This window comes from Archocentrus centrarchus, chromosome 2 (assembly GCF_007364275.1).
Source record: "Archocentrus centrarchus isolate MPI-CPG fArcCen1 chromosome 2, fArcCen1, whole genome shotgun sequence".
Classification (NCBI taxonomy): domain Eukaryota; kingdom Metazoa; phylum Chordata; class Actinopteri; order Cichliformes; family Cichlidae; genus Archocentrus; species Archocentrus centrarchus.
In genome coordinates this window covers 19,396,095-19,414,589 of record NC_044347.1, presented here as the reverse complement: position 1 = coordinate 19,414,589, position 18,495 = coordinate 19,396,095, and the positions used below count along the sequence as shown (strand labels likewise).

At 40.8% G+C, this 18,495-nt stretch overlaps 1 protein-coding gene across 1 annotated transcript in view; it reads left to right on the top strand.

The window, feature by feature from the left end:
* The window catches only part of ptgfrnb (prostaglandin F2 receptor inhibitor b), a 75,708-nt gene that overhangs the window by 43,131 nt on the left and 14,082 nt on the right, over positions 1-18,495 (top strand). The window contains exon 11 of the mRNA XM_030756506.1: positions 1,217-1,324. Coding sequence (XP_030612366.1) covers positions 1,217-1,324 — 108 coding nt within the window. The remainder of the gene's footprint in view (positions 1-1,216; positions 1,325-18,495) is intronic.

The following is an 18,495-nucleotide window of genomic DNA, read 5'->3' as shown; positions in this document are numbered from 1 at the left end:
AATGCTGCAAAGTTGACCAGTTTAACATTGGAGACTATGGGGACCAACATAATTCAGCAGACCATCTGCACACATTTTAAAAGTATCCAGAACGGAGTGAGGAGCAGTGAGGGGGCGGGCAGACTGTCAGGTTAAGCAGTCCTGTGTGAGGCTTCCATCCAGGGCTGCCGTGGACCTTTTTACCTTCAAAATCTGCAACTAGAGCCCAATCCAAGACTCATATATATATTTTTTTGCTTTATCTCTGACTGTTGCAGTAGCACACCAGGGTAATGCACCAAAGTGGCTACATTCTCTTGAGCCTTTTTCACAAGTTAACTGTTTGTAAGGACTTACCTGACGGAGGTGCAAATGCAAGTGAGAATTCCATGTCTGATGCAGGCTAATAAGACAGTGTGATGTCAGACTTCTCCAATTTGCAAATAGTGCATCCGCTAGCGAGTGGGCGCTATGTGTGGTGCATCCTTCATGTTCAATTCAGGCAGCTCCACTGCTTAAAAAAAAAAAAAAAGTGTTTCCAGTATGAGACGGCGTCTGGAGCAGACTGTTTCCTGCTATGTGCTCCATGTGAGAAGGGAGGACTGTGAAAAATATCCTGATCTAGATCTCCAAAAAAAGCTTCCAATGTGAAAACAGCATTTCACTCCTTCCTTCCACTTAGAAATATAGCGTTCAAAAAGAGAAATTACTTATTAAGCTAATTTTAAATATAAAGCCACAGGGCCTGAAGCTTCGTTTTTTTCCCCCACAACAAAAACGGCCCAAAGCCAACCTGAAAACTTCGCTGGGTCCCAGAATATAAAGCCATTAAGGTGTCAACACTGAAGGCACACTTGAAATTGTAGCTATAAATTTTATAGTTGAGGGCTTTGTTAGCCTTGCAGCAGCGGTTGCATTTACAAATTTATAGCTGGTGTCGAGCTTTGGTTTCAGCTGCCGTCTGCTTTAGCTACAGTGCTACTGTTTCCTGCGTGTTGACTTCAGCACATCAGAGAACCCACAGACTGTGACTTTAAAGCAGCATTTTCTCCCTGCAAGCTCACATCTACTGTCTTTCCTCAGGGACATGAATGCTGAATTATAGTATATGTAGGTTTAAAAGCAGCCTGTGTTTAAATGAGTCCTTTTGATCTCAGCCGAGTTTCTCTGATGTTTGTTGTCTGTGTCAAATGTTTCTTGAATAAAGCTCATTTGAACTGATGTGCTGGCGTTGCAGGCCCATCCTTCTCCATCGCCATCCACTCAGACGATAGCAGCGTTTATCCGTGGGAAACGGCCAAGATGAAGTGTTCGCTCAGCGTCTCTGGATCCTCACCAAAGACTGGTACAGCACATACACACGCGCACACACATATATAGCAAATATGCAGGTAGTGTAATGTGAGGTTTTCTCACATACACTCATGAATCACACTCTGTATCTGTTTCGGTTTCTTTCCACGTTTTGCAAATTTCGCACACACCTGCATCAAGACATACTGCTGCAGCTCTCACATGTACAAATTCATATAAACACTACCTTTCCCTTCTTCACCTGCCAACCTGTCAGCTGCTAATAGGAATGATTTCAGAGGGTCTTACAGATGAAATAGATTGTCTCACACGCTTTCTTTAACGTGCACACAAAAAGAGCTCCGTGTTCTTTTGCTTTCCTTTGCGGGTTTGCATTTGCGGTTACTGGGTGTGCTGCAGTCACACTCATGCTTTCACTCATGTTAACTTTGAGGTTTGAATTATCAGGTTGCATTTTCTTTTAATATGAGATTGGAAATCACAGGTAAAATGGGGGAATACAGTCAAATCAGAATACTGTTGGAGGGTTGCTTTCAGTACAGTAGTTAGGTGGTCCAACAATACTGTGATTCAGAGCAGCATATCCTGCACAAAGATTTTAATACCTCAGCCTTTCTGCCACCACCATAATGCCAAAATGTCAAACCTTAAAATCTCATAATGCAGATTGTCATTGAGTTTGCATACATACTAATACAGAACATAAATCACTAACACACAATGTTCGTGACATCTCATGTTCTCTTGTCCAAGTCTTTTCAAGTGTGATGATTTCCACTCACTGAGGCGACTACTGCTTGTCCTAAATTAGCTGTGGTTAATTCAATTGTCATACACTGCATACAAAAGATGGACATAGCCTGAAAAGTAAGGCCTAGATTATGCTCCGTTGCGAACAGGGACACGGACAAGTAGTCATTCCTTTTGCACGTCTTTGAAGTCTGCTTTAAATCCACCGCCTGGGGCGCATGCATAGTTGGTGGATTGTAATATAAATTCTCCGTGGATGAATCTACGTGGTCACAAAAAAAAAAAAAAACCACAGGCGGGCACAGGGACAGCCACATGGATGCTCACGCTCACTGTCTGATGATGAAATTTACATCATAGGAACCCTAATGGACCCTAGCAGACTTGCAGAAGAGGAAAGTAGTATCCCAGCTTAAAGTGGACACCTGCACTACTACTTGTGGCCAGCGGGGTGTGCTGCCACTGGTTGAAAAATGCTGCCGAAATTGCATAGAAGTTTATGTGAAACTGACCCTATTATTCCACGTGATTTATGACCTCAGTAATCACTTACCTGATGAGTTTAGGGTCTCAGTTGCTAGTTTCAAGTCTTTTTTAATACAGCACGGTGTTCATTTAGGAAATTATGAACACATTTAGAGTAAAATCGACAATAAAGGAGGGTATGCTGTTATACACTCCACTTTTTGGTGGCGTCTAGATTCAAACCAAGATGGTGGCCAAATTGCTCACCTCAAAACTGGATTATTTTATTCCATGCTAATTCCTCTTTTAAACAAGGCAGGATGGATCCATGCTGAAGGCTGACTGCAGCCGTCCCACTTCCTGTCACAGCGATACCTACAGCAAGCAGGGGTGATTCTAAAGGGGGCCATTGGGTGTACCACTGGACCATATTTATTTCAAGGCTTTAGAAACATTGCTTTACAGATGTGAATATAAAATATCAAATTATATTAACTAAATTGTATTAATATTTAAAAATATAAAAATAAAAGCTTTTTTTTTGGTAGGCCAGTAAAAATATTATTGGGCAAATAAATTATTCATAAGCCAAAAGTGCTGTTTATCCAGTTGTTTTATTAATCAATGGAATAATTGATAGAAAACTTGATTACAAATATAATCAATGGTTGCAGCCATAGACTGAATATACTATTAATTTAGACATTATATTTTAGTCATGTTCTTTATGAAGTATTAGGCTGTAAAGTGGTCAGATGAATATGGGGAGTAAAGGATATAAAACACTAGAAGCTGTAATAAATCATATAAAAATTTTGATACATTATTTGTATACATGTACAATGTTTTACTATTCTAGAAATTCCCTATAGCACACAAATGGATGCTTCCTGTGGGAACCACTTCTGCTCTCTTTCTCCTGCTGCCCCCACCCCTTCTCCATCACTCTATAAACATCCATTCATCTTGTGTCCTCCTCCTCCTCTTCCCCTTCACTCCATACTCTTCAACTTAAACACATCACATGATGCTGTGCATAACTCACCACCTCTGTCAGTGTTTCCCTCCGGTTTCTCTGTGCATATTTCCTATCCTGTCCAGCATGTGTTTTCTGTGTTACATCCTCACAGTGAGCCGATAAAGCAAAGACAGCTCCACTCTCTGCTTGTGAGTTTGGTAGTTAATGCTGCATTTTAGCAGGCACAAGCTCAAGTTCTTCCAATTTTTGCAAGCATGCAAACATGTTTTTTTTATTTATTTATTTTTTAATTTGCACCTCTGTCCTTATAGGCATGCATATATGTAATCTATGCGCATATATTAACACAAATACAGCAGTGCAGTGCTGTGGTGATTGGCGGCTTGGTAGTTGTGGACTGCACGCTGCACGGGGGGGGGGTGAGCCTGCATCTCCGATGACAGCCGATAAAGATGTTACACGTGGATATTGATGTGTTCATTGTAGGAGGAGACAGGCAGAAAAAGCATGTAGTAGTTTTCTGCTGTTGACTGCTGGCCTACCTCAGATATACAGTTTATACTTTCAAGTAGAAATACCATATTTAGCATCAAGTGCATATTTAGCAAGTCTTTTTAGGCTTTCTGTTAAGGGCAGTCAGCTGGAAACACCAAGGAGTCAGCTGGTGACGGCATTTCAACCATTCCAGGGTGCTAACATACGCCTAATTAGCTAGCTAATAGCTGCAGCTAGCAAAAATCTGTCAGTGACTGCCGTCATTTCAGTGCGTAAAATTAGTTCACTTTTTTTTTTTAAATCTGTATCTCTATAGAGTAAGAGTTAAAGTTAAAACCTCCAAACCTAAAGCGTGGTTATTTACTGTTAAAGAAAGGAAATGAGCAGTCTTTCCCCTCAGCTTGGCATCGCCTTCAAGCCCTTTCCTCTGCAGTCACTGTGACGCATGTTTCCCGGTTTGTGTGAGACTTGTGTGCTGTGGTCTGGGTTTAAGGTGAACTGTAACTAACAGGCTTAGTGCTAACGGCAAATCATTTGTCACTTGAACATGTGTTTGCTGAGAAATACGACGACAGTAGGAACCTGTTGAGTTACTTGGGCATTTCTGTATCAGCGCTCCTGCAGTATGCTCTCAGCACAACATCTGGTTCCACTTTGCGCATGAATGAAGGCGCTCTGAGTCACACTTTGCTCTGCAGTAACGTTTAGTCTGAAAATCTGTCTCATTCAGCACCTGATGATTTGTTCACTCATTTTGCAGACAAACTGTAATTCTCTAAAACAGCTGACGGGGTTTAGCAGATGCCACTGAAACAGGAGTAAATAGGAAATACGTTGGAGACTATTTTCAGCTTAGTGCTGCGGCAGAACGATGTTAACCCCAACTGGAGTGGTTATGTTTAATATTTGCAAAAGACATGTTTATTAATGAACTAACATGTTATCTAGATTAAGTATACAGTCACCAGCCACTTTATTTGGTGCACCTTGCTAATATTGGATCGGATCCCCGTTTTGCCAACAAGGTGCTGGAAATTTTGGTCCATATCCCAAAGGTGCTCTACAGGATTGAGATCCAGTGACTGTGGAGGCCATCTGAATGCTGTGAACTCGGTGTCATGTTCGAGAAACCAGTTTGAGATGATTTGGACTTTGTGATATGGTGCGTTATCCTGCTGGAAGCAGCCTGGGCATGGTCAGCAACAATACTCAGGTAGGCTGTGGTGTTCAAACAATGCTGAGTTGGTACTAAGGGGCCCAAACCCCACACCATTACATCACCGCCACCAATCTGAGCCATTGATACAAGGCAGGATGGATCCATGCTGTCATGTTGTTGCTTCAATGTTCAACATGTTATGCATTCAGAGGCGCTCGTCTCCATACTTTGGTGCTTACTGAGTTACTGATGCCTTCCCGTCACCTTGAGGCAGTCCTTCTCCTCTGACCTCTGACATCATCAAGGCATTTTTCCACAGAGAAGTGCCGCTCACTGGATATTTTCTTTGTAAATCTTAGAGATGGCTGCCCAGTTTTGAAAGCACACCTAGTTGGATCAATTCATGTTTGAGTTCCTCTATGATCTAGCTAACCAGAGCACTTTCTTTTATCACGCTGTTTACAATTAGGGGTTTAAATGACTGTGACGGGCAGGTGTGTTTAAGTCGGAGAAAGTGGCCAGAAGCGTGACAAGTATCCATAACAAACAGGTAACAGACTAGATAATGGACCAATTAGGACACTGGTATTGGGTAACATGCAGCAACAAAGGTGTGGCAGGTACGTTACCTCGGCTTGGACGGCAGCCAAACCTTGACTTACGCAGGTGTTCTTACATCAAACACCCACACACAGCTATTTTTTTGTTGGGTGTGACAGTGCGTTATATAATAAAACAGCTCCTATGTGCACTGCTCCGTATACGTGTGTCTGTGTGTGTTCTAATACAAGTGATGTGTTACTACCTTGCCTCTGTAGCTTATTGTTCTGACACAAGAAGGAAACGTCAGGAAATTACTGAGAAGGTTGAGTGTGTGTGTGTGTGTGTGTGTGTGTGTGTGTGTGTGTGTGTGTGTGTGTGTGTGTGTGTGTGTGTGTGTGTCTGTGTGTGTGTGTGTGTGTGTGTGTGTGTGTGTGTGTGTGTGTGTGAGAACAGTACATTCCTTAGAGATGGCCAAAAACAGCTCTCCTGTTGGAGCTTGTTTTAACAGTGGGCATGGTGAAACACAATTGCACACACAATATCCGACATTGTTTCTCACTGCTTAGTCAGTCAGTGATCATATTTACTGTTGCGCTGATTCATCCCATTATTCCCATTATTAGTGAAACTATTAACTACTTAGGAATAAGTGTGCATGTTTACGGAGAGACGTTACACGAGCTTAAATGGTGCTAAGATGAAGAGACAAAACCATGAGAACCTTTTTATAATGTTGCTGTAAGAATTTATTAAAATGTCCTAAATGAGCAGGACGTAAATCATTTATAATGTCATCCACAGTAGATTTTAATTGTGCCACTAATTAATGGTAAACTTTATCCCAGTAGGAGGCTTAGGGGAAGGAATTACTAGCCAAGGAGATACTTCCCAACTCTCCAACTGCACTCATAGGGCAGATTACTCTTTTATTGGCTGTAGAAGTTTCTTGAAGTTTGGTCAATGACAAATTCTGAGCACCAGGAATTCAGTTCATGAGTAACTGCGTGATAAATAACCACTTCCTATGCAGTCTACCAGTTGTCATGTAGGACGCAAGGATAACTTAGTTCTGGGGCCTATTCCAGGAAGCAGGTTTTGCTAACAACTCTGGGTTTGTTAACCCTAAAATGAGGGAAACTCGGGTTTCCAGTTCCAGAAAGAGCCTAACTCCAACTCTGAGTCAGTTATCGGGGTAACAGACTCTGTGACTCTAACCTGCTCGCTGGCAGGTTTTATCCAACAAACTCTGAGGTGCCGTTTACACGAGACCGTTTTCATTTTGAAACGGTGTCGTTTTGATGCGTTTCGGCCTTGCGTTTACACGATGGCATTTCAGAAACGATCCGCGTTTACACGAGGACATGTGAAACGATGAAAACGATGTAGTTCCCATGCCAGGCCACAAGTTGGCGTTGGTTTTCTCTTTGCAGTTTGTTTACGCAAGACGCGCATGCGTGGAGTGACACAGTAGGTAGTGCGGCAAATTGTTCATTACTTACAAAACGGCCAATGTGAGAGGTTTTGTGTGGACAGATGATGAGGTTGGATCGCTGCTGCACACAACGCTGAATTACAAAACGGTAAAAACACAGGAAAAGCATAAGAAGCACTCGTGAATCCGCGAGTACTGTTTATCAGTTTGCGCGTGCGCGAAAAACTGGCCGTCGCAACCATAGTGCGCATGTGCGAGTCGAGCGTTTTCAAATCACCCCGGTTTCAAGTGTTTACACGAAAACGCAAGCCGGTGCGTTTCTGAAACGCTCCACTCTGGACCCCGTTTCTGAAACACATCGTTTTCACTCTGTTGTCGTGTAAACAGAAGGGCGAAACGCATCAAAACGACACCGTTGTCGTGTAAACGCAAGGCCGAAACGCATCAAAACGACACCGTTTCAAAATGAAAACGGTCTCGTGTAAACGGCACCTGAGTATCTCTCTGACTCCGCCCCTCCTGCTGCACCTGAACCACCTGTCTGACACTACGATTCATTTCTTCATTCATAAAGACGCTGCAAAGCGATCAGAGGAGAGAATTCATCTGCAGACGTTTATGTTCCTACAAGCACTGAAATCCCAGTTAGACGTTAGTTTGTTATTTTTGTACGCAACATGAAGCTTTTACAGTCGTTCGCTCGTCAACAGGCTGTAAGGACGGAGACAGTGATGATGTCACGGATTTATAATGAGGCAGCTGCAGCTGTCAGACTGTCAGTCAGTTCCTCTGAAACATTTACTGTAGTTACTGCAGCATCACTGTTACATCACACTGATCTGGATGAAGCTTTAGATGCAGAACACACTTTGGATGGAAAAATGTCTGGATCAGAAGATGATGTGAATGTTTGAGTGAAGATGAGGCTTGAAAACTGACCTAAATGTATTTAAAGTGACTTAAATGATTTCAAAACTTTAAAGGTTATGGTGTCTGAAATTCAGAGTGCAAATCGCGACATATTTTCCACTGAGAATCACCTAAATCGGAGATCATCGGCTCTATACCGGATCAACAAACCGTGTCTGAGTCCACGTTCACAGCAGGAGGATCCAAATGGATAGAGATCACGGATTCAGACCGGATAAGGCCCAGATCCAGTTCAGGCTCTAGTCATTTTCCAGCTCATCCAGTCTGGATCCGTTAATAATGGATTCATTTTCCCAACACAATCTGCATTCTTTACCAAAAATCTCATTACTCGTTTTTATCCAGTAATAGCAGAAATATTGAAATTGTCCATTAAAAAACGATTAAAGTGAGGTTGCTAATTCATCAATAGATTAAGTAATTATTCAGTAAAAATGCTCCGCCCCCACGGTCTGCTGCTGTCTTAGTAACTAATACACAGGTAAACTCAGTCTGAGCTGTTTTGTCCGTCAGGCTGCAGCTGAATAATTAGATTTTATAAATCACATGTAAAATCAGGATTCAGCTTCATCTGATGGAGATTCAAGTTGTGTAAGTAATGACAGCAGATATTATAAAGGAAACTATATATTTTATAACAAACTTTTATTCTGTCTATGATGATGACAGAGTGGGTCGGGCTGATTAAAGTGGCTCGTCATGCTCCACACTGAAATGCGCGATCCTCCATCCATCGGATTAAAATGGAGGCTCTGCTCATTATTTACCCGTTGCCATGGTGAATTATGGTGTCGGCGCTTCATTGATGATGGCTTTCGTTCCTTACTCACGCACGTGCTAAATCAGGGTGATGATACTCAGAGTTGATTGAGCTAACTCTTATCAGCTGTTCTGGAACGGCTGTTCGGAGTTGCCGATTTCAGAGTTGGTCAACTCAGAATATGTTTTTAAACTCAGTTTGTTGAACCTGCTTCCTGGAAAAGGGCCCCTGGTGACACAAGAAAATTCAGGGATGATCTTTAATGCTGGTGCTCACAAAAGGGTGAATCTTGAGTATGCTGCTCATTCACAGCCTTCCTCTACCACCAACATCAGAGCAAATTGCCTATATGGGAAGATAACTTTTAATCAGATTGATACATTGTAATCAAGCATGCTGTAATTCCTGCTTTCTGGGGCATGTGGTACATTTTTTTAAGCCACACTTGTTGCATGACTCCAGAACTTTACGTTCAGTGCAGGGTTATAATAGTTTTGGATTTTACATTATAGTTTAGTTTTAGTTAGTTTTTACTTTTTTTTCTTTAATTCAGTTAGTTTTAATTAGTTTTCAGAGTGGATTTTCTCGTTTTTATTAGTTTTTATTTTTGGTTTCATGCTTAGTTTTAGTTAGTTTCAGTATTAGTTTTAGTATTTTCATACCTAATCAGGTGCAAGATTCAAGGCGCAAAAGTGACTATTGTGTAATGAAAACTTGACAAAAGATACAGTTTAAAGAAATATAGTCAACAACCAACTGTTCACAAGACATGCTAAATGTGTGTAATATTAAGGACACACATGAACATCAACAGGGAGAAACAAAGAAAAACTCCCAAACTCAATAAATTCTACAATAAACTCCACAATAAAGTTCAGCATCAGTGCAGTAGATTAACAACACCTACAAGTGGTGTTTGACAAAAACAAACTCTTTGAAGGAGTCAAAGCTCAAATCCAGCTGCATCCTGATGTTCTCACCACCTGAAGCTGCTTCTGTTTTGGAGCTAGCTTGGTTAGATGCTCGCTAATTAAACCTGCAGGGTCTTTGTATATAACCTACGGAACTTGCCGACCTCATGTCCACATTTATGCTTGTGTAGCTGGATTGTGTGTGTTAATTACCTTGTGGTCGTGTGCAGGTGTTTGTACTCAAAGAACCTCCATACGGGACTCTGCCGCTTTCTCGGCAGACCGCAGCCATTACTTTGCGGACCAGCGCGGTGAGCGCACGCACATGCGCACTCACACAGTTGTCCTGTGGCGCTCCCAGCTTAAACTCGGAGAGCGGAAAAAATGATTTCATATCAATCCACAAGGCTTAAAAAAAAAAAAAAAACAAGTAAATGAAAGTCAGCTTATCGATAATTTCAGTTAGTTTTAGTTAGTTTTGTAAACTCACAATTCAGTTTTAATTAGTTATCGTTTTTTCCTTTTAATTATAGTTTTTATTTATTTCAGTTAACGACAATGTTTTTTCAATTTCAGTTTTCGTTATTTCGTTCGTTTTCGTTAACTATAATAACCCTGGTTCAGTGCCAATGTGCTTGTTAGCATTCGGTAGGGGCCAACCAATACCGATATTTGGGGTTTTAAAATACAATCACACAAAACATAAACATGTGTTATGTGTAGTTATTTGAGTCCTTATTAAGATGAAAATGCAGTTTAAAAAGAACGTTTTAGTGTCACAAGCACGATTCTGGTTGTTGTGTTGTGTGGCGCTCCAAACGCGTTTTTCAACAGGGAAGTTGCAGAGCGCCCTCTGGTGGACAGATTATGCAGAAGGGTGTTGGTCCCGTCTGTTAACTTTTGAATTTCCATTTAACGGCGGTTACAAATGCAAATACGATAAATCGGCAAATAGCCAGTACTGGCTGGTTTCAGGTGCTTTTTTTTTTTCCCTTTGGCTTTTAACATATTTTTGGCAGTTCCACTCACTGATACCGTCACGCAGCAGCTGGAGTAGTAGGTAATTATTTTTCATAAATCTGATGGAGCATGGGAGAAGTTCACATGATTATTGGCTTTCAAATTACATTTCAATTTCAGTCACTGCTTTCATCACCTCCTGTGTGGGGAGTTTTACAACCCTGATGATGACAGGAGAATTAATTGTGGACAAATATGTCAGATTTACAGGATATTATTCCATAAGGATTGGGTGTTCTCTTCTTCCCCAGGTTGAGGTTACTTTGATCCTTTGTTCTTTTAGTCATTAGAGTTAAATTTAGAGCTAATTTGCTATTCAAACAAGAGTACCACCCTCTGTAGTGTACAGTAATTGGACAGTGTAATCATTTGTCAACATATTTAAAGTTTATAGAAGGGAAAAAAAAGATTTTTCTTACCGCAACACAAAAGATTGATGTGTGTGTTTGTCTTGCTGTCGCTTTGACCCTGTGTTGTTTTGCTTTTGATTATCTCAGCGTGCTTCTGCATGCGGACACGCAGCCTTCATTACCCGTGGAATGAATGGCATGTTATTGCACTCGTGGAAGTCTGCACTTGTCAGATGTTGCTTACTAGATGTCAGTGGTGGGGAGATGACATCACCATTAGAGATATTTTTCTTTCTGTTTTGAAGCAGTGCCTCTGAAACTGTGACTCTTCACAAGATACCACTGTTTTTACCACCCTGAAATTCTATTGTTTAAGTAACAGCATATCACTCTGTTCCTTCAGGGGGGGAAAAAAAATAAAGCCTTGTTCCTCAGTGTTCATTAATACAGACACATACAGTCTTCTTTTACCCTCCAAATAAGGCGTCGGGCATGCAGAAAAAGAGAATAGGTTCAAGGTAGACGGCTACAATTAGCAAATGCCAACCAAGATGGTTGTTAAAGGCACTAAACTTAACCGGTGAGCTCAGCGACACAGATTTGCATTTGAAACATCCTGTTCCAAAGTAGTTTGTATCACTGCTGTTTACTGCAAAGTAGACCTCACAGAGGTGCACAAAGATATAGTCAAAAAACAGTTGCATTTTTCCAAGAACATTTTGGTGAAAATTCCTTTATAATTCTGAGGGGAAAGAAAATGATATCGAATCCTGTTGGCACAGCAGTGAAGCCTGCATTTGTCTGCCAACCATCTCTCCAGGTTCACAGTTTTTTAGAGACCCACAGTCTAAAAAAAAAACAAAAAAAAAACTGTTAAATACAGGAATAAAACTACAGTACTGGCAGCATTTTCCTGATAATTTGATTGTGTTTAGTTCTTTTGTTTAAAAGTTAAAAATTTTGATTTTAGACTAGATTTACAGGTAACACTGACATTAGTTGTCCACATTCGTTGGTTTTGATAATGACGTATAAAAAACTGTAACTTTCCCGCAGAACCTCAAAATGTTCCTTCACAGCTTCTGGGCCAAATTAACAAAATAGTCCCTGACAGGATTTTCCAATTATCCAAATAAACTTTATTAGAGACTTTCCATGTATGGTTAATGCCATATAAACAATTTCAAATGTAAACAAAGCACTAGTTACACTTGGAGTCCAGTTTTACTTTTGAATGCAATAGAATATATCATTTATCTATCATTTAGGTCAAGTGTCAATACTTACCTCTACTGAATGCACACTGTTGGCGAAAGAATTGGGCCACACCTTTTATAACATTTGAATTCAGGTGTTTTCAGTCCCATCGCCACAGGTGTATGAAATCAAGCACCTAGCAATGCTGTCTGCCATTTGTCAAAGATTGCGTCATTCTAATTTGAGCATGGTACTGTAGTATGAAGCCACCACTCCTAAGTTTGTGAAATTTCTTCCCTCGTAGGTCTCCCATAATCAGCTGTACAGTAACATCAGCACAAAAACTGTGTGCTGGGAGCTTTGTGACATGGATTTCCATGGCCCAGTGCTTTTGTCCATATGGTGCAGCTAATCAGTCCGTTACGTTTCATTTTTGCTCATTCTATCTAATAAAAAATGTGTGGACTTATTTAATGGGCCCTTGTCTTTTGTCATTTTGCAAAAGTGCCTCCTGGCTATAGCAAGTATGACGGGATGTGATGTGAAAATGATTGTTGTGACAAACCTGCAGAGAACTGTCGCCTGGCCCTCCAGGTTTAGCCAAGAACCTCTGATAAACTGAGTACTGCACACCTGTACGTCACCAACCCACAGACAGACAGATGATGGGCAAATGACTGCCTGCTGATGAAGGGCTCTAAAGGATTTGTCGACTGAGTGCCAATTTAGGGTGCCAGCACATGACTGAGTGCCACACATGAGAAACCAACAAACACATTTAGTGTTTCTAACATGTCTGTTTTAGAGGATGGTGGTTTCAGTTTTGGAAACCGAAGTGGAGTTAAATGGAGAGGTGGCACTGGGCATAATTTGGTCAGGTGGACAGACATCTAAATAAACTATTTCTCTTGCTACCTTTCTAATGAGAGGTTAGAAAAAAATAGAGCCTTATACACACAAACTGGATTCATTTGTTTAGAACAACCTGGGATTACCCGAGGGGAAAGAAGTTCAGCACCAACTTTTTTCAAATGTACATTGGAAGCATTAAAGTTGTATTTTAAAATAAGGTTGTGCGATGCATATAACGATATGCACCTCACTCCTCTTCTCATTTCCTCTTCAGTCTCTCCTCCCTTCTCTCCACTCTCACCAAATAACCCAGCTGTCTTCGCAGGGCCGACAGGCAGCCGTTAATTAGCCAATCTCACGCTCCGTTAGCCGGCCGGGGACATAGAACGAGGTAGAGAAAGAATAGACCCAGAGCTGGAGAGAGATGGGAGAGATGGCGGGAGTGAATGGTGGTGGTGGGGGGAGTGGAGGGAGCTAAACAGATTGTTAAAGTGAGTGAGAGTGGAAGAGAGTGAATAGAGGAGGCAGTAAATGGAGGAAAAGTGGTTAGAGAACACCATGCAAAGTTTCCTAAAGAGAGAGATGAGGACGAGAGGAAGGCAGAGAATTCAAAGTGGTGAGAGAAAGAATGGGAAGAGTCGTTGAGTAGAGAAGAGGAGAGGGAAGGATGAAGAGCGGATAGATGGTGAAGTGCATGAAGTGGTGAGATGACAGAAAGGCTAAATGGTTCGCACTCCATTAATGTTTCTGGGGAACTAATAATTACTACTACTACTACTACAAAAAAAAAAAAAAATAGGCTGAGTCCATTCAACAACTTGTCAGTTCAGGTTAGTAGTAGTTTATGGGTTAAATACTGGGCCCATTATTTGCCTGGACGCCCTCAGAGTTTAAGGATGACAGATTAACCCATTATGTCCATCTGCGTATCCACTTGGTGAGTAAAAATGTATCAGGATTCTTTCTCCATCACCAGAACCACCAGGTTGAGCTTGTAGGCCTCTACATGTTCTGGTTACAAACTCTTTACCACCCCACCAGCTGCGATGCACTACTAACGCCTCAGAATTTTTCTTTCTCTTTGTTTTACTGCCTGCCCAGTGGCCAGAGGCATGATGTGTTTGGGTTGTTTCATTTTCACGAACACGGTATATCAGAAACATCTTGAGGGGAATTTCTTGACATTTACTTGCATTCAAGGAGGAATTGATTAGATTTTGGTAGTCAAGGTCACTGTGGCATCAATGGGCACATTTGAGCCATGATAGAATAGAATTATTGGAATTCTGATCATATCAAGGCAAAATTCCACACCAATGTATTTAATTATAATAAAAATCATGAAGGGATGACATTTTATATCCAAAAATTTAAAATGTCTGGAAGGACATCGGTATAATCTGCAACTTGATCATTTCCTTATATTTACTATGTCCAAATTATGACAAGGCCTTTTATTTTACCTGTTTAAAGCAACATACATAATTTCAAAAATGCTTAATCCTGCAAGTTATTTTTGAGTCAAGTATTAGTCACTTCCTCGTCTCCTGTTGTGCACTCAATCTGAGCTAGAGCAGCTCTAATTTCTTGTCCAATTAATGAAAAAGTCAGGTGAGCAGCCCAGCTGGTTGTGCACTTCTTGCTCTTCTTGCACACCGTTTCCTCTTCGCTCCGTGCAGGTGGAGCTGCTTATGCCCGTCCCCTTCTGCAGGGCTTTGTGTATTTGGTAATCTCCACTCAGCATCTTCGGCAACTGGCATTTATGAAGAAAGTTTACTCCCTTATGCAAACACAGTTTAGTACCTGTGACCACAGTTCAGTAACCAGCGTAAATGTAGTTTTGTTTTTTTTTCATCAATGTTCCAAATGCCTGTTGTTTGTGCATTCAGCTTTTATTACAGTCATTCATATGATAATGACTCTAACCTGCATGCAAAGAAAACTAAAGTCAGGAATGGCTGCATTTCGGTTTGAGTAGGAATAAACATTTTTAGAAGTGCAGCTTGTTTTATAAAGTATCAAAAGTACATGAAACTTGAGAAAACACACAGCAGAAAAAATTTCTAAAATTCTGTGTCCTCTAGATGACTACAAAAAGCCAGAACTACCTCTTTTCAGCTTCAATGAAAGAAGACTGAGTGAAAACATCAAATGCGGTGCAATTCTGGATATTTTCACTTCATTGAAAAAGTAGAGCCAATGGTTGCCAATCAGGGAGTGTGAGAAGAGGAAAAAGGGAAAGGACGGGTTGACAGTTAAACACAAATTGAAAATGTTGCACAGAGTTGCACAGTGCCATAATTTTCACTCCATTAGGTTTCCCAGTTAAACAGGAGTAGGAGCAGAGATGCAGCTTTGAAGTAATCCTTGGAAACAGCAGATCAGTGTCATCAGACTGCTAAGGCAGCAGTTTTCAACAGAAGCGTTCCACACGCATAGATAAAAGATGGTGACCGCACGCAGGGGGATTCTTTCGTTTGGGCTTACAGTGCATGTGTCAGTCAACAAGAGCAAATGTCAGAATGGTTCAGATTATACAAGGCAGTGTTTCGTGGACTGCCAATGTGTGTGATATGGTTGTATCATTTAGTCATGCTTATAGCTTGTGGAAATCTATGGGGCAGTCTCTCGGGACAGCTCGCTCTTAAAAGTTATATTCGGTTTTCTGGCAAAACACATGTTCACAGAAAATATTTAGGAGCTCTGGTGAGGCAAAAGGTGCAGGTGAATATTCATTTCTTTTTGAAACTTAGGAAAATGGGAAATGAGTTCAGTGATTGAAACATACAAACACACATGGAAATGCAGCATATAAGGCAAAACAGAGTTTGTGCAACTCTAACTTGGCTGAAAGTCAGTATTTGTATGAGCATCTTTATTCTTCAGCACAGCCTGAACTCTCTGAGACAGCTTTCTTGTTCACAAGATAGGACAAACAATTGACTGTAGCACTTAATGAAGCAATGTAGCAATTAATGAAAAAATTAATGGATTAGGTTAGATCATTTTGAGCATTAGTTCATATAGAGTGTCATGGGAAAATGCGAAATGGGTGCATCAATTTATTGAAGCATGTGCAAATGTAAATACAGTCTACAAGGCAAAAAAAGAGTTTGTACAATTCTAAAGAGCTAGAAAATCAATATTTAATCAATAATCAATATTCTTCAGCACAGCCTGAACTCTCTGAGGCAGCTTTCTTGTCATTTCTTTAAGCAGTCTTCAGGACTGGTTCTCCAGGCTTCTTGAAGGACATTCATGGTGGATCAAAATCTGATGGTATTTTTCTGTGTTCATAATTCTATCCATTTTGATAAGATCCCCAGCACAACTGAAATGTAGCCCCAAACCATGACATGGCTCCTGACCTTCTTCAGACATATTGACCATTTGAATCAAAATTTTTGATTTATTACACCATAAGACAGGATTCCACTGATTTTCCCCCCACCCCACCCACGCCCGCAGGGCAGTTCTTCTGTAATGTGGCATACTTCAGCCTTTTCTCCTTGTTTCCCTTCCTTAAGAATGGCTATTTGACAGCCACCCTTCCACTGATTTCTGATGAGTCTTCAGTGAACAGTAGATGGATCGACTGAAGGACCAGATGCGTCTCTCAGGTCCCTTGTCAGGTCTTTGCTGGATTTATTTCCCCTATTTCTTAAGGGCATGACTTTCATCTGCTGTGCATAGTTTCTTTTGCCCTCCACTTGTCCAGTTTCCTCAAAAAGTGCACCATTTTGATATATGTTGGCATATATGAACATGGTTTTTAGCTAATTGCACTTTGGGAATCACCTTGTTGGTGCAAAAATACTATTATACACCTGTCTAACTGCTGTCTTTGGGATTTTTCATAAAATAAATTGAAGAAATGGGAACAAGTCATGTTTTGTAACAGGCTGCTAGTAACGAAGTGCCACGAGATACCATTTAAAATGGGTTCTTTACTAAGTTATCTGTTATGTATAGATACAACACTGGTTCATCCCTTGGCTCGGGTACCTGTTTTTATGCTTGATTGATTCATAGGTCAGCGTTAAGTGGCTTAATTAATAAACATTTCTCCTAAAATCGACAGGCACAAGGACTTGACTGAAAATGTGTCAAAAAGCAGCCAAGGTCCAAAGTAAAATTTTGAAAGCCCTTCAGAAAGCTTGGTCAACTGTGGCTCAAGACCACCTTACAAAACACAAAGTCTGTCTCCTTGGAAGCAAAAATAAGGGATGGCTCAGCATTGTATATTCATGGAACTTTGGAACAAAGAATTATGAAAATATCTTTTGTAGTTTTCACATCCTATCTGTTTAAATATAACAGATCTAAAAGTATATTTCCTATGAAATCCATATCAGTGTGGTCATTTGTTTAAAGGCAGCTGTATGTCAGTGTGCCAGATATGGAGTACAATTTGCCTTCATTTACTGGAGTTCTTATTAAACATGCAGCGAGTAACGAGGGAAACTTAGCCTCCCAGTGGCTTTGTTTCTGTGAAGCTAAATGGTGTTTTTATAGTGTTTAGTATTCCACTCTACCAGTGCTGTCCTGCTTTATGGAGCAGAGAACACACACACACAGTTTCATTAGAAGCACTGGTGGTAATCGTCAGTCTTTTGTGTGTCTGTGTGTGTGTTTCAGGCAGTTTTACGCCTTGGACTCTCCTCAAGGGATTAATCCAGAGAAATCCAATCAGACTGTCTTCATTTCCACCGACAGCCATTTTAGTTTTATTAGCTCAGACAGGAGCCAGATATTCTATTAGAGATCCACTGTAGTTTAGTTTCTGCCATCCTATCACCAGAGCCGATGCCCCTTTTTGCTTAATGAAGCTGCTGCAGAAGCACCAAAAGCTGAGGCTGGGATTTGGTACCATTTTCTCACATTCTTCCTAAAATACCAGGATATCAGTGTGGCTTTGCCACCGCTCTTTCAGAGATGATTTTCTCATACCAGTCACTGCAGACCAAGTCTGCGTGATGTGTATCCATTCCAGCTTTACTGGTTTGCCAGGGTTTTGAGAGTGGAGTATAGCAGAGTAAAAATAAATTTCAGTACCAAGTAATATTAAGAATACATGAATTTAGTTTAATTTAAGGGCTAATATCAAATGAAATATTATTAAGCAGAACAATTATTAACCAAACAGAGAGAAAGCTTGACAGTAGTGTTGATCAGCTTGTGATTTGGCTTGTTGTTAATGGACCACTGGGAGATCTAGGTCTCACAGTTGAATGCCTGATATGCCACATTTCCATTAGTACCTACTCAGCGCGGCTCGACTCGACACGGTTTGTGGGCATTTCCATTAGTACTTTGTACCAGGTACTTTTGTAGTACCCACTTAGCCAGGGTTCCAAGC